Source organism: Caloenas nicobarica, chromosome 3 (genome assembly GCF_036013445.1).
Source record: "Caloenas nicobarica isolate bCalNic1 chromosome 3, bCalNic1.hap1, whole genome shotgun sequence".
NCBI classification, from domain to species: domain Eukaryota; kingdom Metazoa; phylum Chordata; class Aves; order Columbiformes; family Columbidae; genus Caloenas; species Caloenas nicobarica.
In genome coordinates, this window is record NC_088247.1 from 68753102 (window position 1) to 68779215 (window position 26114).

Here is a 26114-nt window from a genome sequence, read left to right on the forward strand (position 1 = left end):
CCGGGCTTCTCTAGTCTACTGGTGAATGTCCTGGCATTTATAACTATTAAAATTTGTAACATTTTTAGGTATTTTGTACTGACACTGACTACTGCTCGAGCTGCTGAGTGTGCCAGAAGTGCTGTATTTCAGTGGTTTTATATTTAAATTGCAAGTGAGGTTTCTGACTTTTTAAAGTGATCATGAAAAGCCATTTTTTCTTTGAGCCTTCATTATAGCCATGGGTTATTAGAAGACAAAAGCCAGTATAAAGAATAAGAAAATTATTATTTAATTTATTTCATTACTAAAATCAGTTATAAAAGTCTGGCCTAAGTAAGTGGGTTGCTCTCTCATTGAAGTGCAAGGTATGAGTTGTTGAAGTAGTAAGTAAATAGTTAAACTTCAGTCAGCATAGGCTTGTATAAAACTGATGTACTGCTTACATCCCTCTTAAAGTTTCAAAGTAATAAGTGTAATGTGTACTATAGTGCTTTCTTCTATCAATAACTGCCATTCAGGATGGCTTAAAACCAGCCTTGAATCAATTCAGGATTGATGTACAGACTGGGAATAAGCACACAAAAACAATACAACACTGCAAAATGCTCGATGATAGCACAAACAGCTTTGAAGACTAGCACACTGGGGAGGCAGAAATCAACTCCCTGCAGTGCAGACCTTGGTCCCAGGACGAGCCCACTATGTCTCCAGGACTATCACGCAGCAGGGTAGGGATGAATAGAAAAATGGGTAAATACCCTTCCTGGGTCTTTATAAAGATGCTGTTATGTAATGTGATCTGATATTACTCTTGCTGCTTCTTAAAGAGGAGATCCTGCTCTTACCAACCTGCGTGCACCTCTTTGTACTGTCCGCTGTGCACTCCTGCTCCCCCTGCCTCCCCTTCACTGATTCCCTTTTACTGTGCGGCGAGTCAGTTCGGGTCAGAAATCAAATTCAGCAATAAAAAAATAAATTGTTTCCCAACAGATTACCGACTTGGATCAGCTCACTGTGCAGTGAGTGCCAGAGCGTGATCCGGAAAGAGGTGAAGACCGCGCAGCCTGAAATAGCAGCTCTGCGCAGGGAGCAGGACCCCTTGCTTTGCCTTTGCATTAGTACAGCTGAGACACGTAAGACCGACAACCACCATGCTATGGCATCAGTTGGAACGGAATAAATTCGGTTTGCTGGTCCGTGTTTTCAGTGTCACCCCCAGTACCACAGGCATACTGGGACTGCTAATCACTTTAAAGCCCTCTAAATAGTAACTGTGAAGTAAAAGGGGTTTTCTTTGACTATGTAGAATAAGCACACACCTCTCTCAGTGAGCACCACGCTCAAGAGCTGAATGATCAACCTCAAAACGCCTGCTTTGCCGGAGAGCCCTCCCTGCGCCTCCACGGTGCCCGCCCTCCCCACAGCCCGGGGCCTGACGGCGGGGCCGCGCTGCCCCCGCGCCAAACTCCTCCTCCGCGCCGCCAGAGGGCGCTGAGCGCCGGCGTGCGGCGCCGCGCCGCGCCGCTGTGCGGAGGCAGGTGGCGGCCATGGCCGTGCTGCTGGAGACCACGCTGGGCGACCTGGTGATCGACCTGTACACGGAGGAGCGGCCCCGCGGTAGGAGCGCGGCGGGGCCGGGGGAGGTGGAAACCCTGAATAAAACAGCGGGAGGGCTGGTGGCCGCGCCCGGACGGCGCCTGAGCCGGTCGGGAAGTGCCGGTGTTTAACCACTCGGCCTTGCTCATGGCGGCCGCTGTGGCGCTGGGTGAGGGGGCGGGCGCGCCGGTCGCCTCCCTGCGGCTCCGGGGGCCGCGGAGGTTCCCGAGGTTTCCCGCCGCTCGGGAAAGGGGCCGCTGGGCCGCCCTGAGCGCTGCCCGGCGGCGCCGCCGCCCCTGGGAGCGGGCCCGGCCCGTCGCTCGGGTGTCGCAGCTCGAGGCTTCGCTGCCGGCGCGGCCTCCTGGGGAAGCGGTGTCAGTCGGGGCACCTTCTCCCAGCCGTGCTCGGCCTGTCACGTCGGGCCTCGGTCCCGGGATTAGATCCCAGTGGGTGCCAGGGTCTCCGTGGCCGTCAGCAGACCCCGCGGGTTGCTCGTAGATACGTGTTTGAGGGACTTAGAAACATCACGTGCTGTTGAGAAGTTTGAGTGGTTTTTTTTCTATTATGCGTTTCACAGAATCACAGAATGTTAGGGATTGGAAGGGACCTCAAAAGATCATCTAGTCCAATCCCCCTGCCAGAGCAGGAACACCCAGGTGAGGTTACACAAGAAGGCGTCCAGGCGGGTTTTGAATGTCTGCAGAGAAGGAGACTCCACAACCCCCCTGGGCAGCCTGTTCCAGTGTTCTGTCACCCTCACTGAGAAGAAGTTTCTTCTCAAATTTAAGTGGAACCTCTTGTGTTCCAGTTTGAACCCATTACCCCTTGTCTTACTGTTGGTTGTCACTGAGAAGAGCCTGGCTCCATCCTCGTGACGTGTTATACATGTAATACATACTTATTAAAATGAGACGGTGTAATATATTCTAAATGGAAAGGCAGCTGTGATATTCTTTCTTAGGTGTTTGGAAGGAGGCTGTGGAGAAAAAAAATAGTGCATTTCTGTATAGGTAGCTATAGTTAGGGCTCTCTGCATCACTGGAGGTAGGCTTGAGGGAGGCAGGAAGTGTTACCTCACCTTAGGGCATTTCTCACAGCGTTTATAGGTTGTATGCTGATAAATCTTAATACAGTCTGTTCTGAAAACACTTTTCTACACCTGGAATTGTATATCTGTTATGTCTGTATTTATTATATCTGGGATTTTCATTAGTAAATGTTGATATAATTTCTTACAGCTTGTCTGAATTTTCTGAAGCTCTGCAAAGTCAAGTACTACAACTATTGTCTTATTCATAATGTCCAGGTAAGTAGTCTCAATTTTTTTTGTTGTTGTTCTGTTTTAAGTTCACAAACATGAAAGCAATATCTTATGTATTCTGCTTTGTGACAGAGGGATTTTATTATCCAAACCGGTGACCCCATGGGAACTGGCCGTGGAGGGGAATCAATATTTTGGTAAGTAAAACTTCTGTGTTACTTAATCGACAGAGAAGTTGTGTAGGAGAATAGGGGTTCCAATTAGATTGTCTTTGGCTCTCTTGGGGTAAAATTGCTGGAGGGAGGTAAAAATTTTGATACATAAGCCTCTTTGGTTGTCATACCTAAATGTTTTTTTAATTCCTACTCTGCCTTTGGACATTCATATTTTTTTAATGGACAGTATTCTACCTTTGACCTTAGAAGTGAAGTTGCAACTAACAAGTTGTACATGAATTTCAGTTTATTTAAAAGTTAGCAAATAACTATAGGTTTGGTTTTCTAAGAGAAATACCATAACTAAGTGCTCTGTAGAAGGCAAAATCATTAGCAGTTTGTTACTACTTTTATTTCTGTAACGAAATGTATTTAACTGAGCGAGAGGGGGATAGAGAGGCTATACTTGGTTTCCTCTGTCTATAAGAAAGTAATCCTATTACTCTGAAAATTTGACTTCATTTTAGTCATGTTGAATGCGTATAAGGAAATAACTTCTTCCTTGTTTGAGATGTTGTCAGTGGTCACGCACATAAAAGTTGAAGAAATCTTTCAGAGAGTTAGGATGGAAGTTAGCAAAGTGCATGTGTTCTATATGATGCCCTTGAAATTGTTACTAAAAGTAGAATTAAAATCGCAGAGCAGAACTAAACCTGGATCGCTGCAGAACACAGTATAGAGAGATTGAGCAGTTTGAGCAGAGGCAGAGTTGCTAGACCAATATCGACTTTTTTAAGTCCGATGTGTCAGAGCCTGTTAAATACAAAACCTTAAAAACCTGGATTACATGGATCACCACTCCAGTGATCCTGGAAGCAGTGTAATTGTGCTAAGCAGATGCAAGTCTAGGTAGGTAAATTTGCCTGCCTGAGCTCTCAGTGCGCGTGGGATATTCTGCTCTTTTGTAAGGACTGGTCTTCTGAGGCTCTTTGGTGTGGCAGATAGGGAGGTATAGTGTGATGAGACAGTGGCAAATTCTGTTCCACTACTAGCACAGGGAATGGCAGTTTGTCTTTTCTACGTGTTCATTACTGCTGAAGTCCATGAAATTGGAGTTTCCGTTCTTGCTACCCAGGAAACTGGTGCAGGCAAAGTTTAATTTGAATCCTCTCTTCATAGAGGCTTACACCTGCTCAACAAAATGTTGTTAAATTTAGGAAAATGTGCATATTGACCATACCTCTGTCAGTTATGGAGAGAGACGAAATTAGTGATATCAGGGGTAGACTTGAAAAATTAAAAATAATGTAACAATTTGCCATATCCTGTATATCTCAAACTACTATATGCAGTCCTGTCTATGAGATGAACTAAGTTTACACATAGATTTAGTGGCTTTTTATATATCTTGGAGGAGAAAGCTGTCACATAAATTATTGTTTTTATTGTGTGAATTAACTTATTTTTATGGAACCTGTTTATCAAAATATGTATTCGGTTCATGCCTTAGAAGAATGTTATATGCTACGTTTAAAAACATAAATACACCCCCCCCTCCCAAAAAAAGCCACTATGAAATGCCTCAGAGAAAAATCTTTTGTTCCCTGTAATATAAAGTGAATTATGTAAACGTACGGGTCCATAAAAATGTGCATGGATGCAACGTAAATTCTGCTTTTATTTGAATGCCAATGTAAAATTCTTTAAGATGTTTTATTTACTGTTTCATAGCATTCATTTATCTCACTTTTAAAAATTCCTTTGCCTTGTGACATATTTGTTATATATATTTTCAGTCAACTGTACGGTGATCAAGCTAGATTTTTTGAGGCAGAAAAAGTGCCAAGAATTAAGCACAAGAAAAAGGGAACCGTGTCAATGGTGAACAATGGCAATGATCAGCACGGATCACAGGTCAGCATAAAGTATTGGAAAGCCTTGGTACACATCTAAATAACTAAATGAAAATTCCTTGAATTTATGAAGAGGCATAACAATGACAGCATCATCTCAATACCATCATCTTGTGATACGGTTAAAAGACATGTAAAAAACCAGCCATAGGTAAGAGAAGTGTTTTGCATAGTGTCCCAGGTGCCAGTGGGTGCATGATTACAGACAAGAAAATGATGAAAATGCTCAGATTCAAATCCTGTCCTAGATTAATTTTATAAATTTTATTTGTTTGAATTCAGACCTCTTTTTTTTTTTTCCTTTGTTTATTTTTTTCTGTTAATATATTGATTTGATTTTGCTAATTTATAGAATGGTAGTTAAATGGAAGTGAAAAGTAAGGAAATTGGGTTTAAAAATAATCTTAAAACTTTCTGGTTACAACTTCATGTTAGTTTTGAAACTGAAATCATACCACAGTTTCCTTTGTATGGTTATGTAAAAGTGTGCATTAATAATACAACGTAAGTTTACTGTTTTATCCCAGTGCTGTTATAAAATAATTTTTGAAAGTGGTGGTGTTCCCTTTGCTGTTCCCTGTTGCCGTGCACAAAGTTTTTGCTGTAGGTATATTTAAAGCTCTAATCTCATAGAATGATATTATTTCTAAATTATTGTTTTAGATGCATTGTCACTTTTATATATTAAAATGCCTCATTTGTAATATCCATGTTTTGATTTTTAAAAAGAGAGGTTTTTTAATAATGGAAGAGCAATATAAATGAAGATTTTATTCTGGCTAGAGCTTGTAATGTATGGAGTTAATTTTGCTGCTTCCCTGCATTGTATGTATAAATTTGTTTGTTTGGGTGGGGGGTTTAGCAAGAAGTGATGATGATTATACTTACTTTGAGAATACAGGCTTTTAGCATATACACAGGCATATGGGAATTAATGCAGTTCCCAGGAACGTTATTGCAGCTTCTTCCTTGGAAAGAAAAATTCTAGTAAGGAATTATGTGGAGTTGGCTTACAGATATAATGTAGCTTAGTGTAACCTATACCAAATACTAACCAGTCTTAACTGTGTTGCAGAGGAGTGAAATGTTACCAGATTGTAAAGGGTGGACGTAATGGTTGTGTTCTTTGTGCATATCTGTGTTTTCCTCCTTCATTACCAAGTGTCCTTGGTCCTTAGTTTGTTACCAAGTGTTCAGTTGGTATCAAATTTGGTAGCTCCAGTTTCGTCTTAAAGCAAATCACCTGATTTGTGTTAAGATATGTTTCAGTGCTGGGTCAAGCTGACTTAACTGAATGCTGCTGCATTCTAGTTCTCTCGATGCTACTGCATCCTAGTTTTTGGGAGAGAAGGGTTTGTGATACAAGGGAAAGAAGGAAGAAAAGTCTGGATAGAAGCAGGTAAAAGTAAAACTGTGGAAGCTTTTGCCAGAATTGTGAAAATGTACCTGCTGAGTGCAGTTTGATGAACAGGTGGTTTGAGCTCAGCTCACTGCTGCTGAGAAGGGTAGTCTTCGACTTTCTGTCCTGTCCCTTTCATCAGCTGTGATGCCTGCTGCAACCTTTGCTGATCTTGCTCAACAAACCTACCTGGCAGATTACTGTCTGCTCTTCCTCGGCCAGTCTGGTTTTCTGCCAGATTACTGAGTCAAACAGAAAGGTCCAGTGAACTGGAGGTGTGAGCTTGTGTGCACGGAGACTTGTGTGAGAGCCTCTCTTCCTTGGGCAGCGACTGTCAGCTGTCAGTTGGCTTACCATGTTCCGAGGGCTCATGGAAGACGACTAACCTTCTCCCACAGAAGTTGGGGAGTGGTTTTTTTTTTCCCCACTGATTTCAGTGAGAGTTGTGCTTCTGCTCAGGTAGAACTCAAGCCCTGAATTTTTCTTTTTGCTATTACTAGTGGTGTATATATTTTTTTTTTAATTTTTTTTTTTTTTTTTTAGTTTCTTATTACTACAGGGGAAAACCTGGATTACCTTGATGGTGTGCATACAGTATTTGGAGAAGTGACAGAAGGCATGGATGTATTGAAGACAATTAATGAAACCTTTGTAGATAAGGATTTTATCCCATATCAAGATATCAGGTGTGACTGCTTTTAACTTCCCTTTTTGAGGAATACATTATAAATAAACAAGTTATTCTTTTTTAGAAACTAGATTAACATAGCAATGTCAGGTGACCTGTACCATGGCATCTTAAAAACTCTTTTATTCCACTGTTATTGGTAAAATAAACAGCTACTAAAATAAACAACTGTGTAAGAAAATGTGCAGCTGTGTTGCCTTTACAAAAGCATCAGTACTAGTATTTACAAGCATACAGTATGTTTGGCTGTTTGGGATGTAACCGAGAATCAGCGGGGCTGGTTTCCCGTTACTTGGGTAAAGAGTTTTATTTGCACATGACTGCTGATCTTGATTTTGTTTTCTGTAAGGATAAATCATACAGTAATTTTAGATGATCCATTTGAAGATCCACCTGGCTTGTCTGTTCCTGATCGCTCACCAGAACCTACCAAGGAACAGCTAGATGTGAGTACTTACAATAGCTTCTTGGGGAAAAGTTGGAAGAGATAATTGAATAAATTTATCCCTATTAGTGGCCAGCAGAGACCTGATCAAAATAAGAGTTTTGTCTGTAAGACTCATCTGTCAAATCTGTAGAAGAACTACACTATTTTTAGTATAGGAGGTCAAGAGATGCTGCTCTACCACACCAGCTTGAGTTCCGATGTATGAAATGCTTGTCTGTTATTTGGGAGTATTGCTGTGTTTAATGAAGCACAGCTGCTTAATCTTTGAAGAAAAGGATAAAAAGGTGACTTGGGTGCTCTCTCCTGTGACTGTGGTGGAGTTAAGTTGGAAAGCCCTTGTTTAGATTTCTAATCCAGTGTAGCTAAGCAGAACATTCAGAATATTCACCTTTGACATTACTAGTTTTTTGTATGCTCTGGTGGAAGACAAAATATAACTAGTATTTATTAATATTAAAGAGTTTATTGCTGTTTTCCTTTTAAATGGTCTGTGTTTCAGTGGGAGTAATCCTGGTCATTCTTCGAGTTACATCTGCAAGCATGCATACTGTTGTGGTGTATTTGTTCAAACAGAAGGGATTTTATTAAAATGTAATTGTAATTAATCATAACATACTCATAGCATGCAGTTATGGAAGTTGCTATGTGAGATGATCTCCTCGTGTGGAAACAGTTGTGTCAAGCAATGAATAAATTGACTAGAAGGAATATTGGTTATTTTTAAGCTTAATAGATATAATTACAAGATTGGAATTAGGCTTTCATAGTATGTCTGCGCTGTGGTTAATCTCTGACATACCTTCAGATATATTAAACGGTATAAGCAGTTTAATAGCTCACTGCCAATGGCATGCAGATTTGAAATCTTTTACTTAGTTTTCTTCCCCCCTAGCTTGTCTGAAGATACACCTTTTGGTGTAGAAATGTCTGTAAGAAGGGCAGCATTCTAGAGATGCTGATGAGGAGGAAAATTAAACCGCAAATCCCACCTAGATGTAGATGTGTAAAATAAAATTCTTGTTGTGATATACTGTGTGAAATGTTTGAGTCTTATTAGACAACCACAGGTATTTGCAGTGTTCCTTATCTTCATTTCTGGTAGATGAGAAATGAGTTGACACTTGTGGTGAGATGTTGAGTATGAGATGGGAGTATAAAAGAATTCAAACTGTCTAACCGAATATGATTCAGATTGCGTCTGAAAGTTCATACATAGTTCACAGTGCCTGAAACACATGAGGATAACATCATCTCCTTTTTAATCTAAGTGGGAAGAACAGAATTAAAGCCCAGTTCTGCAGAGATACAGTGCTTAAGCATTTTTCATGTCTTGGGGAGTGAGGGAGGAGGTAATCTAAGCAACATTTGGAAAGTAAGAAAGAATTCTTGGCCATGGCTTGGTAATAAATAGCTTTTTCCTTCATTTTTCAGAGTGGCAGAATAGGAGCAGATGAAGAAATTGATGATATGAAAGGACGATCTGCAGATGAAATAGAAGAAGTTCAGGCAGAAAAAGAAGCAAAAACTCGTGCCATTCTCCTGGAAATGGTGAACATCTTTCTGTATTTACCTTTTAGATGTTGTTCCTATGTGTGTGCATGTTATATTAAGTCTAGGAGGATGTGTACTGTTTATCTTGAAGTTGCTTATCTGATGATGATGTCATAGCTCAGAATCTCTGCTATTAAATGTCTGTGGTAGAATGAAGAGGACTGAGTATGAACACTGAAGATGGTTCTCTGATAAAACCAGTGATACTTCATTTTTAAAGCCAGGATTAAAAGTGGACCAGTGGAGACTTTATCAAAACTTGCTGGAAATGCATCCTACTAAAAAACATATCCTACACAATATGCTGCTAAATGTCTGTAATCCTGGAAAAGGCTTAGCATGTGTGGGAGAGAGCTGAGCTAATTTGAGATAATCTCTTCTCAGTACCTGTAGTGGCACTGAGATTGTGTTATTCATACATGTAATGGATGTTTTCCATCTGTGGGATTAGTTGAATTTAACACTGGTTAATTTTGTGTTCTTCTTTCTTAAATATAATGTTTGGTAACTGCTGGCAGCTGTAAACTCCATAATAGTAACAAAAATTGTGAAAAGGCTTTGAAGTCTTATTTTTTTAAAAGAAAACCAGCAAAAAAGCACAGATAGTGTTGAAGGATGGGCGAATCCGTCACACTTCTTTACTACAACTACCAAATTCAAATTTATGGTGAATAAATTGCAGTAGAGACTAATACCAAAGTCATTCCAGATGTGACCACAGTGTTGCAGAAGATCTGCAGGTGTGGGCTCTTTGTTTTGCAGCAGCAGTGGGGCTGATGACTTGTTTTCCAGATGAAGTTAGCTAAAAAAAGGCAAGTGGAGTGTGCGAGCCAAGGCAGTAGTTTTCAGTGAGTATTGCTGAGTAGTATGCAACAGGGAGCTATGTTACATAAGATGAAGAGATGAAAAACTAAGTGTACTGCTAGTTACACTAATTTGAAAAAAAACCAACTGTTAGTTCTGTTGTTCTTTTGTCAAAACAGTAAATTTCTCAGTGTGTCTTCTGCTTAAACTTTTTGTGTTCTTTTTTGTGGAATCTGCTTCTTACTTGTGTTATTTTCTTCCTTTCTGTTATCAAACTAATGTGCATTAATTTCTTATTACCATATTAATTAAAAGACAGAGATAAATTGTTTAAAATATCACTGGTCTTTTGATCAGGTTTTAGAAATAAGTGCTACAATTCAATAAGAGGAGGTATGTGTATTTGCATTTTCCTTTGTAACTTAATTTGCTGTGTCCAAGACAGGGATTTTGGTCAAAGGTTGCAAACATGAAAGTTCTTTGTACTGTAAATAAGTGTTATTTCTTAGTAAGTATGAGTGCTTTCTCCCTTCTGTCTGAACAAAGTTGTATAATTGTAGCTGCTCATCCTTGTCAAGCTATCTTAAGTCTAAGCTGTTGCCAGATTTCAAGAAAAGGCAAGTTTATTTAGGTAAAGACAGAGACTAAGGAATGGATCCAGTCCATTTTTATTTTTATAACAGAGCGTCCCTCAAAGTACGTTTTCACCTGTTAGGACTGTGTGTTTGTTATGTTATGAACAAGGAAGGCAAGGTAGATATTTGTGACTTTCACAAAGTCCCAGTGGTGGAATAGCAAATAGATGATCATTTTTAGGTCCTATGGAAAACACCTTTTTGTGACATTGAGTAGGAAAAATATTTAATAATTTTTGATTTTGTGATAGGAATGTGTCTGAGATCATCCAGAAGATCTGTTGCCAGTGTGCTTGTGGCAATAAAATGTATAGAGCTTTAGGCAAAAGGAATGAAAATATCTTTCTGTATGCCACAGGTGGGAGACTTACCAGATGCAGATATCAAGCCACCAGAAAATGTACTGTTTGTTTGTAAACTGAATCCTGTGACCACAGATGAAGATCTAGAGATAATATTTTCACGATTTGGTCCTATTAAAAGGTAATTATTGTAAAATAGAAAAGAAAACCTTCTTTGTTGAAACCGAACTTGGTTCCTGCCAGTCTGTTCAGGTTTGACTGCTAAGTAGTATTCTGGCATCACTGGAGGTTTATCTGTGCCTGCATGTATTTGGATAGAGACCACAACAATGGTGATACAAATTCAGATCTAGCCGGGCGAGTCTCCTGTCCTAGCAGTGGTTTTACGTGAAAGCCTGGGGAAGCGTAGGAGTAGGGAAAGCATACGATACTCTCTCCAGCCTCCCGTCCCCTCTCTCTTTTCAGCAGTTTTTATCTCAGATGCTACGTGAGCTCGGATATAGTTTCTGGGTTTTTCTTTTCCATGGGAATATGCATGGTTTGGGGATAAAGTGATAAACCTTTCTGGCATCGGATATGTTCCTTGTTAAGGTGTTCCTGTGCCTGCTGCCTTTTCCAGTTTTGAACCTGACTCCTAGTAGTTTCAGTTGGTTCCTCTTGGTACTGGTATCAAAAGATGTGACAGGCAGTGAAACCTACTGTCGTACACCTCTCTATCCTATACCCCAGAGTCCTTTCTTTTTTCTTGCTAAGAGTACTGGTATACATACTCTATGCTTTCTAGAGGAATTTTCCTTACCTTGTTTCCCTTTTCTCGAACCTTTTCCTGTTCTTTTGTTTTCATCTTGAGAGGACCAGAGCGGCACATGATATTAAAGAAATTACAGATTTACAGTGGCATAGTGGCTCTCAACTCCTTTTCTAGTTAATATTGAAGCTTTTTTCTTTCTTTTTTTTTTTTTTTTTTTACTATGCACAATTAACGTTCCTCCCCCATCCTCGTCTTGTTGCATTTATCTATGTTGAATGTCATTTACTATATTGTTGTTCAGTTGGTCTCCTAAGAACTTTTCTGCAATTTTTTCCATCTTTATTTTTGCCACCTGTAACAGTTTAGTATCAACAGCAAACTCTGCTGATGACCTCTTTTAATTTCTCAGTGAGAAATGAGTGTTTACTCTTACCTGGTCTTTCACATGTTTGTCAATGCAAAGATGTTTCTTATGCTGTTGCTGCCTAGTTTCCCCAAAAGCCTTTGGTACAGGAGTTTATTAGAATTTCCAGAGGGATTTTGAAAAACTGCATCAAGTAGAATATCATCCCACATAAGCATATTGACTCTATCAGAGGACTTAACTGATTTATTCAGATGGTTGTCATTAAGTCCTGTTTATTCAGACGCATGCTGACTCTGTTCTGCATTGAGTTGCTACCAGTTTGTGTAGTACTGGCGTACAGGCCGGCAGGCTCTCAGCTCCTTCACTACACTGTCTGTGTGTGAGCAAAATTGGCATTGCGTTTGCCACTCTTAAAACTCCAGCATGATTTCTGGATGTCCTAGGGGTTTCTTATACTTTTTTTTTTCCTCCATCAGTTTGTTCAGTACCTCTTCTACAGTGCTTCCACTTTCAGATAGGTTCTCTGAATAATCCACAAAGAAGGGTTCGGGCACAAGGCTCTTACCTTCTTTCTTGTTAATGACTACTGCAAAGAATTTGTATAGCTTCTCTGAATAGCCTTGTTTTTTCTCTCTCTCTTTTTTTTTCTTTTTTTCCCCTCCTTTCGTGGCTTGATCATCTTTTGGATAGTGTCCCCTAATCCTGATTTGTCACTTCCTCAGTACACAAGGGGGAAGTCTCACCTTATTAAATCTCACCTTAATACTACATTTTCTGCCCTTGTTGCCTGTCTGACTTCCTTTAACATCCTGTAGTCAGAATTCTCATGTCATGTACAGGAGTTTGTTAATACTGATGTAATACTGTATCGTTCCCATTTTGCATCTACTGATTCAATACTTAGGCTTCTTATTTTTGCCCAGCGAACTGTCTGATAAGAAGATGGTTGCTAAAGAGGTGGTTGTTAAGAAGAGAAAGGTTTTCACATGATGTCTGTTTAAACTTTCCTTAACATGACTGAGAAAACAGAATGTGATATTTCTTGTCTTGCTTTAGTGAAATGCAAAAAACCAATAACAAATAGTGTTGGAAAACAGGTTTTTATGTCATTAATCAATTTCATTAATCAGAAATTAATCTCTTGTTCTACACTTTGTATTAACCACTTGTAAATTAAGTGTAATAATTACTCAAGTAGTGCCATATGCATTTTTTTCTGTGCAGACACCCTCACATCAGTAGAGGTCTCAGAATCAAGTGTTATACCTTCAAGGTGTTTTTGTTGTGGTGGTGTGTGGGTTTTTTTGTTTGTTTGGTTTGGTTTGTTTGGTTTGGGTTTTTTAGCTGTTATTCTCCCTTTTAAGCAGTGCTTCCCTATCGTATGTTTCTTGCTCCAACAGCATTGACATTTTAATTTCATATAAATTTTTCAGCTGTGAAGTGATTAGAGACTGGAAGACTGGTGAATCTCTTTGTTATGCTTTCATTGAGTTTGAAAAGGTATGTTATTTTGGTATACTGTATATATAGAGTCTGCTTGTAAATGTTCATTTTTGGCCTACTTCCATTAAGGCAAAACAGTGAAATCTTGAAGTGTGAGGTAGCTAATATTGTTCTCTTACTGACTGAGTTATAGAAGTTGTAGGTCCTAATTGAGACAAACATTTAAATCTTTCTCTGTTCAACCAATCAATACAAATACATTTTTCTTAGTTTGTCTTGAAACCAGTAGGAGGAGAAATGGGTCCTATTTTTTCCCAGAGCACTTTAGGACTTCGAAGACTTAAAGAAGGGAGTGCTTGCTTTAGCAACTTGCTGCTCTTACTGTGAGATTGATAGTAAAAGTTCTCTTGATGGTGCATAGTTTCTTGTTTGCTAATCTCTCTAGTCTGTGAGGAAGGCTGGAAAACACTTTTCTTCAGCCTAGTTATGTACTTAAAATAGAGACTTATTAGCTGTCCTTTTTTTTCCTTGTTTTTCTGGATGTTTTACGTGTGTCAAACACATAGATGGATTGTCAAATTTTTAAAATAGTGACATGAACTGCAGAGATGGAATTTGAAATGTTTGCATTTGGACAAAGCATAACTATTTATTTTGAAATGGCACAATGTAAGAACTGCTGTGCTTTACGCAATATTAGAAAAAATGTATGCCATTAAGCAGCTGAATTTGTCTTTGAGCTCTTCAGTGAATATTCCTATGAAAGAATGATGACTTAAAATTTTCTGGAAATGTTAATATCAGGAGGAAGACTGTGAGAAAGCCTACTTCAAAATGGACAATGTGCTGATAGATGACAGACGGATACATGTGGATTTTAGCCAGTCTGTTGCAAAGATTAAGTGGAGAGGAAAAGGTAGGTACACTTGTGATTCTTTGGCCCTCATAATTTAATAAGTCTTAACTTCTAAACTTTAAATATTATATAAAGAGAAGCATTTGTTATGCGCTTAAATCTTTGCATCTTCAGGGATATAAATTTTCCTGGTACTGTAGTAAATAGAGCAACACAGTTGCTAGCTCTTCACTTGTTCCATATGAAAGAGTAGAACAGTTTACTACTACTGTTGTATTAATGTTACATTGCCATGGATTGCCTTTTTATCAGATGTATTTTTACCAATAAATGATTTGTTCCTCTCAAGTTCTAAAAGAGGTGGTTTTTGATATTATTTATTAGCAAAATAATACCCAGTACATTGTTACTTTCTAGTTTCTTTATTCGCTGTATGACATTTGATTGTATACAAGAAGTCAGTATTTAGGCCAGGGATTTCCCCTCTTCACCTCCTGTGGGTCAGGGATATTGCATAGCAGGCTCTATTTTGAAAAACCCAATTTCAGATGTTTGAGGATGTTTTGAGAGGTAGAGGATAGTGGGGAGAGGTGGATACAGTGGGTGTTTGGTTGCCGAGGATGTGAGGAAAACACTGGACTTGGAGAGGTGACTGTGCATTGCAATGGTGATGTTCTTGTGTGTCTTTGCCTAAAAATGCAGTCAGCCCTCAACTGTTTCTACTGGGGACTAGTCATGGACACTGAGGTACTAGAACTTGTCCTGCACAGAGCTGAGATGATTTTGTAATCTATACCATGCTCTGCAGTTCATCCTGTTCTAAGTGACTACATGGAAGGCTTTTCTTTATCTGGATAATTTAAGTCTAAATTGTGCTAAATATTGGAAAGCTAACTGTATTGTCATCTTGTTGTGGTTATATGGTACTTAAAAATGTCCTTCCACCTTCAGTAGCCACTTCTGACCCAGCCAGTTAATATTGCCATTTTAAGTATGACCATGAGATGGCAGCACATTGCTGTAGAATAGTTTATTAATCTGTGAGCTGGAACTGTCAAGTGAATAGTTGGAAAATGAAATTTGTCATGCCCCTCTGTAATCAAGACATGCCAATTTTTTGTGATGGTTTTCCATTTGAATTCCGAAGCTGTAGCTGGCTCAGGTTTCTCTTGACGCAGCCCAGAACAAAAAGTCATTTAGTAATGAGAATAGTCTGTAGACATTTCATGGTAACAGAACTGTAAGTAGTGTGGCATAGAACCTGTAATCAAAGTTGGACTAGTTGCTAAATCCTGCTTTGTGATGCTGTTCATGTGTTGTCTCCACTGGACATGAGTGAGGAGAAAGCCATATGTTGGTTAGTGGCATTTGCAAGCAAGAGAAGGACAGAAAATCACAACTTGTCCTACTCTCTTCTACTCTTATCACAGAATCACAGAATCACAGAACGTTAGGGATTGGAAGGGACCTAGAAAGATCATCTAGTCCAATCCCCCTGCCAGGGCAGGAACACCTAGGTGAGGTTACACAGGAAGGCGTCCAGGCGGGTTTTGATTGTCTCCAGAGAAGGAGAATCCACAACCTCCCTGGGCAGCCTGTTCCAGTGTTCCGTCACCCTCACTGAGAAGCTTCTTCTCAAATTTAAGTGGAACCTCTTGTGTTCCAGCTTGAACCCATTACCCCTTGTCTTACTGTTGGTTGTCACCGAGAAGAGCCTGGCTCCATCCTCGTGACACCCACCCTTTATATATTTATAAACATTGATGAGGTCACCCCTCAGTCTCCTCTTCTCCAAGCTAAAGACACCCAGCTCCCTCAGCCTTTCCTCATAAGGGAGATGCTCCACTCCCTTCATCATCTTTGTGGCCCTGCGCTGGACTCTCTCCAGCAGTTCCCTGTCCTTCTTGAACGGCGGGGCCCAGAACTGGACACAGTATTCCAGATGAGGTCTCACCAGGGCAGAGTAGAGGGGAAGGAGAACCTCTCTCGACCTACTAACCACCCCGCTTCTAATACACCCCAGGATGCCATTGGCTTTCTTGGCCACAAGGGCACAGTGCTGGCTTACGGTCATCCTGCTGTCCACTAGGACCTCCAGGTCCCTTTCCCCTACACTGCTCTCTCATAGGTCATTCCCCAATCTATACTGGAACCTGGGGTTGTTCCTGCCCAGATGCAAGACTCTACATTTTCCCTTGTTATATTTCATTAAATTTTTCCCCGCCCAACTCTCTAGCCTGTCCAGATCTCGCTGGATGGCAGCACAGCCTTCTGGCGTGTCAGCCACTCCTCCCAGCTTGGTGTCATCAGCAAACTTGCTGATAGTATGCTCAGTTCCCTCATCCAAGTCATTGATGAATATATTGAATAGTATTGGTCCCAGAACTGACCCTTGAGGCACTCCACTAGATACAGGCCTCCAACCAGACTCCGCCCCATTGACCACGACTCTCTGGCTTCTCTCCTTCAGCCAGTTTGCAGTCCACCTCACTACCCGATCATCCAGTCCACACTTCCTCAGTTTTGCCGTGAGGATGCTGTGGGAGACGGTGTCAAATGCTTTGCTGAAGTCAAGGTAGACCACATCCAACGCTCTGCCATCGTCAATCCACTTTGTTACGTCTTCATAAAAGGCTATGAGGTTGGTCAAACATGACTTCCCCTTGGTGAAGCCATGTTGACTGTCCCTGATGACCCTCTTATCCTTGATATGTCTTAAGATGGCACCAAGGATAAGGTGTTCCATCACTTTCCCAGGGATGGAGGTGAGGCTGACCGGTCTATAGTTGCCCAGGTCCTCCTTCTTGCCCTTTTTGAAGACCGGAGTGACATTTGCTTTCCTCCAGTCCTCAGGCACGATGTCCAGATGTCAGTGTTGTTTCTGGAGCTGTATCCTGCTATGAATCTCTCTATGGTTACGAAGATCCCTTAAATTCATAAGCAGAGCTTAGTCATAGGTGTGGATCTTGTTTGTTTGTTTGTTTTCAGTTGAGTGAATTGAATATATTTTTCTGTGGACAGGTGGGCGGTATACCAAAGACGATTTCAAAGACTATGAAAAGGAACGTGACAAATCTTCAAAACTTGCTCTGAAAGAGAAGGTAAAACCAAAGCAGGAGTATCTTTTTCTGTTCAAAGGATTTTTTTTCACTAAGTACAGTTTATGAAAACAGCTTGGAAAAGACTTCTTGAAGCTTTCCAAATGGGCGTTTTGCTGCTGCTTCATACAACCATTTGTTGTTTGAGATGGAATTAAGCATTTTGCATTTTTCATTTGATGACTTTGATGAAGAATGTGCTATTTCACTTCCATGTTGTGTGCAAGTAAATAATGTTCCCAGTCCAGAGCCCTGGAATGACATGTGGCGTGACAGAGTTGTAAATAGTTTCACAAGGGACCTGCTGTATCCAAAATGAGACCGTAGTAGTGACTAAATCACGCTCTATGATTCTATTTTGCCTGTGGTGAGCATGAGAGAAGACCATAGCTTGTTCAGATATCCACAAGTAGAAAAGAAAGGAGGATTGGGACCCGGCTATACTGTTTAACAGGACAGAATTCAGTCATTTTAGCACACAGATTTTTTTCAATGTTTATGATCCTGTTCTAACTGAAATATATAGTAAGTCTTGGTAAACCCTGGTCTGATAAACAGGGGTCTGTTTCTTGTTTGCTTTCTGAGCTTTTATGTTCTGCTACTTACTAAGTAACAGGTCTGTCCTTAACCAAGGCTATCAGTGCCAAGTATGACCTTGTGCTGGATGAGGATATAGAAGAGTCTCAAACAAGTCAGTCACACTTGGCTAAAAAACAAAAGAAGAAAAAGCACTACCACTCTGAAGATGAAGAGGATGACAAGAGGACCAAAAAATCTAAGGTACTAACCTCTTTGTGCATTAACTTGATACCCGTTTATTGTTCTAATAAGAGAAGCCAGGAAAAAAAGTCTGATATTGGACTGAGGATATGGTGTGCAAAGTCCCGTGAAATACAGCAGTTGTAAATGTACAGAAGGCTGATGTTAGTATCTGATTATGAAAGAGGCTTTCCAAATCTTTGTGGACTTTTGAAGCTTGGCACATCTGAATGGCTTTTTGCCAAAACATCGTGAAGAGGCAATGTAGCCTGTCATAAAGTAGGAGATCTTCAGCACTTTGAACCTGTTGGTCACATGTCCCCACTCATAAACCAGTAGTTAATCATATTTCATGAATGCAAACTATTTCTCATTTTCTTGCCAGGTGAGCATGTGTTGGCTTTTTCCCCTATGGAATCAGGAACACAGTCTCTTCGCATTATCTTTTTTTTTATTTTTCCTTAACTGTTTTGGAAGCCTTTTTGTAAAATCTGTATGCAGGTTTGCTTGCATCTGTATTATGCAAGCATATGGTGCTGTAAGACTCAGACTGTGGAGGAGATTATCAGAAGACAGTAGCTCTGTCATTCCTTAGTTCCACTGCAGCCTGTCAGGTCAGCATTCTCATGTTTCTGTGAACTTGGAACAGTCAAGGCGTTGATGTTTCATGGAAGCACTGTCTGAAATTATAAAGTGGAGGGTTAACCAACATGGAAGTGTGAGCATTAGGGAGAGCTGAGCTAAGCTGAAAAAAAAAAAAAACCCACAACCCAAACCCCAATATTTTAACAGTGTAAGCTTTATGAGTGAGAACAAAGCTGTCTTCTAGCAGTTTTGCAGAAATTGATAAGGTTCCAGCCACAGTAAATAAAGTCATTGTCCTGGCATGAGTTTTGTGTGCCGCTTTAAGTTCTGTGTACAGAGTGCGTACATGGTTTGGTTGTTCCATTGCATCACTCCTTGCTGTGATACTAAAAATAACTTTTCTCATTAACATTAGCAATTATTTTTTTTTTTTAGTGCCACCAGTAAGCCCTATCGCTCATTTGTGGTACAAGTCTTTTTGTTACTCTTTGTATCCTAATTCAATTGGGATCCTTTGGGTGGAGGGAAGGGACCTATGCAAATAATGGAAGTCTCGATCGGAGCATCTACATACAAGAGGACTGAATAAATGTTGGTTTAGACTTCCTCTTATCTTTTTGACTCATTGACACTGTCACTTTAACATTCTTGAAACATATATTTCTGGAAGTAGTCTTTGTTCTTGATGGTTCAGAAATTATACGTGCGAAACTGGCTGGTTTTGCATTGTCAGCAGAGAACATTTCAAAATCCTTGAGATGTCTCAACCCCTGCAGGTCGTACAAGTGCTGGCAGCAACAGGCTGTTAACCTCTGTATAATTGTTAAAAGTGCACCGCAAGACACATTAGCAGTGGATTTCATAGCATAAAAACACGAGGGCAGAGGAATTCCTTGTGCTATTTCCAGGCTTTGGAAATTAGTGGTTTCTAGCGCTTGACTCCGATGTCGTCTTTGTCTCTGTATATCTTTTTGTGATTTAGTCACCTGCTCCTATTGTGATCTGTTCCTGTAGTCTACTGCTGCTGTATTCTGGTATCTTCTTCTTTGCCTCTGCTTTTCTCTCTGTTGCTAACCTTTAGCTGTTTCAGTGTAGATATCTTACCCTTCTTATGTCCAAAACCACAGGTGGAGGCTTACTTCTACTCTGCTGGCAAGCAACATAGTTGCCTCTTGGAGCCGTGAAAATGAATTTATGTGAAGAATCTTTCTCTGTGTCTGTATTTTAATATTCTTGTTAGTGTGTATTGTATAGTATGTATATACTGAGAAGTATGTAGTCAGTCTGATTTAGAGATTCAGTAAGTGTCTTGGGCATGGCCCTTTCCAGATGAAATCTGCAGGCAGCTTATTTGACAAATCCCATTTAGCATATGCAAAATGAATGGTAGCATTTTTAATATAGGCAAACAAAACATTTTCCCTTAACCCTATTTTGGAAATATTAGAATATATTTGAGGTAACAACTTTAAAACAAAACAACAGCAGACCTTCCTCAACTAATTGGCTAAAGATCACAATAGCCATGCTTCATACATAAACTTCCACCCTGAGCCCCTAGTGTGGAAGAGATTTTAATTAACAGAGAACAGGGTATTACAATGGGAAGTTCTGGCAGCTGAAACTTCAGTTTGTGCTGCCAGCTCCAGCTATGACTGAAGGGGTTTTATTTTCTGAATAGTTTCCATGATGTTGTCTGTTCTCTTGCTGGTTTTTCTTTAGTATATTTTGACTCATCCTTTTCTTAGTCTGACACCCCTTTCCTGAATCTTCAGCCTCTGTGTTGATGTTCTAAGAGTATGTTTTTGAATCTTGTGCTGTTTGACTTAATTCCAGAGGGTAGAAGGGGTAGGGTTGTGGCTTCCTTTTAGCAGGTAACAGGATGTGGGTCTGGAGCAGAAGGCAGCTCTGCTATGTGGGTTTGTGAATGTGATTTGGTAGAGTTTTTTTGAATACAGATCACGCTTCTGCTTGAGATCCATATTATGACTTTGTTATCTTTCCAGTTTTCCCTGTGTTTTTTGGTTTCTTGGATTTTTTTTTTTTTAAGATGACTGGATCAGTGGAGGAGTGTTGCCTATCCAATTTGTGAGACATAGGGCCTTCCTGACTTCCAGGTTTCTGTAGTGTATGGTTTTGGCAAAGATACTGATTTTTCTGGTTTTAATTTCCTGCTCTTATTGCTTATTGGACACTGTTCTCTTTATATTCAGGGTCAAGTTTAATCAAAATCTCCCTGCTGAAAAGGCTGTCTCTATTTGTTGCTCCTTTTAACCTGTAACTATTGTGCTTGATGTATGTAGAGGTGGCTTATTTGTTCTACTTTTGTTGGTCATGGTATTTCTAGCTGATTTACCTGGAAGTGCAGTTTGGCAAGCTACTACTTTTGGCAAAGCCAGCCATGAACTTTCAGAGAGGTGTCTTTCACCCTTTTTATATTTCTTTTCTCATGTGTGTTCACCAACACAGTGCTGGATTAAGAATTGGGGTGGTCATCACTTATTCATTGACTGGCAAGAGGCTGTGATCCTGGATTGAGAAATCTGCACTTCAGCAATAAGAGAGCCTCTTCTTAAGTAGGAATCTTCTTCCAGTGGGAAAACAACATGTTTCTGACTTGAATAGGGCATAGAAGATTTGATTTCAGAATACTGTAGTAACTGTAAGTGTTTAAAAAATTGAATTTTTTCTGTGCCAAAGGCTTTAAAAAGTTAAAGTCTTATTTAAGGGGAAACATAACTGATTTTTTTGGGGAGGAACTAAGATGCAATTAATTTTATTAATTTAAATGACTACTTTTTTTTTTTATACTGTGATCATATTAGGTACTGTGACAACCTTTTTGTGGCACTTTCAGACTTGCCCTATGCACCTATACTCTAAATGCTTCTGTGAAGGTCATTGTGCTTAGATGGCTCCATGCTCATATGACTCTTTTAATCCTTTCAGTAAGTTGCCCTGCTGTGTGTAATTCAGCGTAGGCTAGTTACCTTCATTTCCGAGTCTTCAGTAAACTGGGCCAGTAGCCTGTCTCCAGTGTTGGCTCGGTGGTTTTGTCAGCTAAATGCTGTTCTGCTTTCCTCCTGTTCTCTTTGTGCTGGAAGGAAACTTCAGCAACAAACCAGCTAGAAAGCAGCAGTGCACCAAGCCCACCATCCATGTTTCTGACCAGGATTTTTTGTCTTGGTCCTCTCTACTCCACCACTGTTTTTTTCCATCTTCTGATGTTTACTCAGGTCCTTCCACAAAGGGGCTTGAAACCTGTCTTGTTCAAACAGATGGAGACTGAGGCTTTTGGGTACAAGAGTAATATGACTGTGCATCATTCTGAAGATGGACAAACTTCTTATGAATAGCTGGAGTCACCACTCCTTTTTGATGGAATCAGGTTTTAAAATCTGTACTGGAATAGAGTTTGACAGTAAAGATGTGGAATAAGCATTTGTCCACCAGTGAGGTGGCCAAATGCTTATTTTCTAACTGTAACCAATAGTAGCAGAAATTTTTTGTTAAATATCAAATATGTGGTTATTGGTGTGTGTATTGGTCCAGGAGTTGCTTATTTTAATTCCAGTATTTCAGCATTATCTACATAATTCTGAAGGTGATGTTTCCTCTGGGAGTTTGCTCTGGGAATCATCCTGATCACTTGCCTTTCTGCATAAAAATTCTGCTTCAAGTAGAGTGTTTTTTCACCATTCTTTTAAATAAATGTGCTTGTTTGTACATGCAATGTAGGTTTTAGCCACACAATTTTGAATGCTACTCTCGTAAGTATGTATTTTAAAAAATGAAAATATTATCTGAAATGAAGAAATAAATACTGTATAATTTAATGCAGGTGTTTTTCATAGTTCGTAATGATCTGTGTTTAACAGTGGTGTTATTAAAATCCTGTAAAATAGATAAAATGGTATCTGTCTACTAGGGCATACAATGATACTAAACTTGCAAGTGATCGTACCTTCAAAACACAAGTGCCAAACACCTTCTCAATAGCAAGTTGTATATGTATCTCTCTGCAGGATTATGAAGCTCCTTTTGTATTTTGTTTTGCTGTATATCTTAGTTGAATAATAAGATCAAAATAGTAGCAGTGCTTGAAAATGTTAGTTCACATGTTGTGTATTAAGAAAATCTTTTTAGAGTTCCTTGAAATGAAATGGCAGCTTTCTAAGTGATCTTTATCTTTTTACTTTTAAAATTGCCGTGATGCTATGGCCTGTACAGGTCTTGATGTCTCCACATAATTGTTCTAGAATGTGTTGTGCCTTAATCTTGTTAATGTGAGATTTCACAATCCTTCATTTACTAATGCAGTGTCTCAGTGGTTTCATACTGTCTGCTGGGTGCGACGAGTGAAGTAGGTTTTCTACTGACAGCAATTCCTCCTTTGTTACGTAAACCCCACTTGTCTCCAGAGCAAATCTGTTCTGTGTGCTGAGCCACTCAGCATTCTTGGTGATGATATGCAGAAAGCCTGGGAAATGAAAAATTTCCTCATTTTTGGCTACCTGAACTTGCAGCATTTTTCTAAAGAGTTTTTGTGTGTGTGCTGAAACACCATTACCACTTGTAGTACGTAGTGTTGGTCTCTCCTTTTTAGGCCATTTTAAATTAGGTAGACTTGTACTCCTTAGGGTGTACTGTGTCTGTGTATGAGTGTATCCTCATGTGTTTTTCTTTATGGGTCATACCCCCCAGCCTGCAAATTGCAACTAATTTTTAATTTGACTGATTTTGTTCAGTTTGACTGATTATCCGGGTTGCCTTTTCTTGTGGACTTCTAGCTTCAAGGAAGCGAAATAGTTTGTGTGCACGTGTGTGTAGTTTTGGTCTTTGTAACAGTGTTGTTCATTTTTCCAAAGGCTAGAATTTAGGCCATTAAGGATTATTGCAGGCAGGTCTTAAAAAGTGTTCTGCATCTCTGTAGCACTGGAATGCCTGTTGGGCTTGAACCAAAACCTATGATGGAAATACTTCTATTGCTTAGATAAGGAGTCAAAATCCAAATCTAGCTTAGAAGCTTGTGTGATGCTTATGAAGAGTTTGATACTATCGATCTGAGTTGAATCCCTGCTATAACTGTTTTTTGCTAAAGTTCCTTAGGAAACACAAGCAGTAGCATGCTTGGCAGCCATACTTTTTTCCATAAATGCTGATGAAAGCTGGGGACTTATCATCTTCATGTAGCTACAGTGGGGATTTTTTAATGTGTTATCTTTTCAAATCATGGATGTGAATCTATTTCAGGTAGTACCAGCCTTAGCTAAGGAACCAACCATGCTTGACTCTTTCCTAGTTTTCCTCATGTTTTTGTGCATTTTCACCTTTTGTCTGTAACAGCATATCTATCCAATTCTTCTGACAGGATTCTGATCGAAAACATGAAGGAGAACGCTGTAGAGAGAGGATAAAGAGTGAGAAGAAAGACAGGCATCGGAGTCGCAGCCGATCTCAAGAGAGAGACTACACATACAGCAAACAAAGAGACAAATACAAAGAAGACTTCAGAGTAAGAGACTGGGATAAAAAAGCACGCGGAAGCAGAAGTCCTAAGAAATCAAAAGACAAAGAGAGGTCCAAATACAGATGAAGGACCAAAAAAAGAGACAGGGGAACTAAAATATGTTAAAATCTGTTTCCTTCCATCATTTCCAACATTCTCTCACATGGATATGCAGTGACTGGATAAAAACAGTTGCCTTCTGTTGGCAGCTTGGCCTTATAATTCTACAAATGCCCAGTGTATGACTGTTGAAGTAAGCCTTGATTCCAGAAAGGTTGTTTCAATAAAGTATTACACGTTAGTGAAATGGTTTGAGTCTCCGATAAGGTATATTGTCTAAAGCTTTTTGGAAACATAAATATGCACTAACAAGTGAATTGCCCTTCTCCACTGTGAAGAGATTTGCAGGATGTACCTCCTTTCTACTAGGAGGTTGTGTTTCTCTTTCAGCACTTTCAGATGCTATGGTACTGAGAAGACATGGGGAGACAGAAATGTGCTGTGCACATTCCTTCCAGAAAGTGGGCAGATACCATTTGTATATGAATACTCAAAACTCTTTCCTTCCTTTAAAATTAAGTCCTTCTGGTTGGTTTAGTCCTGTCTGCTCTATTTGTTGGCACCAGTGTGCAGCAGTGGTTAAAGGCACTGAAGTGCTGCTGTGCTGCCTGCAAGGGTGATGGGAGTGCTGCACCGTAATCAATAGCACTTATTTACTCACTTACTCACACAGATCACTTGGCGTTGTGGCATTGCCAGAGGATGACTCTCAAAACTGAGATTCAGTTGATACTTGGCCCATCTGGCCTCTGTAGTGTCAGGGGGATCCAGCTGCTATTGGTGTCAGGCAGGTTCTGTTGGGTGGGTAAGAAAGAAGACAACAGTCACTAGTAGAATTAGCAGAATAACAGAGTTTGTAACTTGCATTGTACTTGCCAAAACTGAGGTGGGATTAATTTTGAGGGTTTGTGGCAGAAGTAGGTAATAACTCATCATCTCCAGAGGAATGCAGGTGCTGTTATGAGGGCCTGGGTCCTAGGGAAAGTTGGCAGGCTCTTAAATGTCTGGCTTGTTCTGATAAACAAGACCTCGCCACTTAAACAGTGCTAGCCAGTATCATACATTCTAAGAACATGTGTGTCATCTTCTTTCTCTCCAAAGAAAGAGAGATCTCACATTGTTAGGAGGGGAGGGGAGACATGGGTAATAGTATTTGTCTTTTTTTCCCTTCCATGAAATGTATGACAGCTTGGAGGCAGTCCGCTTCAATGAGTAAATTTAATTTTTTTCTTTTGTGATTGTGTTTTTTCTGTAACATTTGCTGTAGTGTCTGACTGTAATATGTAATAAGATTTTATAGCTTGATACCTCTTATTGGAATGTGATCTGCAGGACAAAGACTAAAATTCAAGGCAGCCAAGAAGAGTCACTGCAAATTGCTGTGCCCTGCAGAGCCAGTAGCTGTGCCTGGCCAGTGCATTTGAATGGGCTGTGTGCCAAAGGGAACTTCTGATTGAGGTGCTTCTATGGGAAGGCTGGTACTAGAGGAACAAAAGCAGCTGCCTACCCACCAGGCCACATGCTTGGAATATCCAGCCCCAAGCTGAGCAAGGATAGTGAGGGTATTGTGTAATATACAAGAATGTGCTTTCCAGCAGCATCTGCCCTGTCTGTGGTTTGTTCAAGATTAAGTGTATTTGGCTAAGAAGCTGCCTTTTGCTGAATCTAATTTTTGTGTGCTTCAGAGCATGGAACTAGAAATCTGTGGTTTCTGTAACTGCCTCCTGACAAAGGTTTCTGAGCCCCTGGGTATGTGCAGGGGCCTGTGCAGTCCCTGCAGAGTCTGAGCAGAGTGTGGGGCTCACGGTCCCAGGGAAGAGGTGAACAGGAGGGCTGCTCCTTGGCAGTCTGGAGCCAGGGACTGAGGACTGCTCACTGTTCCTGTCATAAAGTTTCTGCCTTCAGTCTGGGCATAAAAAGACTTCCACGGAACTGTGCTAGACCAGGATGTT

At 40.1% G+C, this 26114-nt stretch overlaps 1 protein-coding gene across 3 annotated transcripts; it reads left to right on the plus strand.

Moving 5' to 3' along the window:
• The first annotated feature begins 1498 nt into the window (after positions 1 to 1498).
• On the plus strand, positions 1499 to 26114 carry PPIL4 (peptidylprolyl isomerase like 4). 3 transcript variants are annotated; one of them, XM_065631301.1, is made up of 13 exons: positions 1499 to 1599; positions 2817 to 2884; positions 2972 to 3036; positions 4791 to 4908; positions 6850 to 6992; positions 7344 to 7440; positions 8874 to 8990; positions 10791 to 10915; positions 13286 to 13352; positions 14100 to 14211; positions 17173 to 17269; positions 17891 to 18029; positions 23965 to 26114. In XM_065631301.1, the coding sequence occupies exons 1-13, from the start codon at positions 1530 to 1532 to the stop codon at positions 24187 to 24189; spliced, it is 1443 nt and encodes a 480-aa protein (XP_065487373.1). In that variant the 5' UTR covers positions 1499 to 1529; the 3' UTR covers positions 24190 to 26114. The 3 variants fall into 3 exon arrangements, with proteins under 3 accessions (XP_065487373.1, XP_065487375.1, XP_065487374.1); XM_065631303.1 differs by having other exon boundaries at positions 17173 to 17252; positions 17883 to 18029; XM_065631302.1 differs by lacking the exon at positions 1499 to 1599 and adding an exon at positions 2161 to 2234.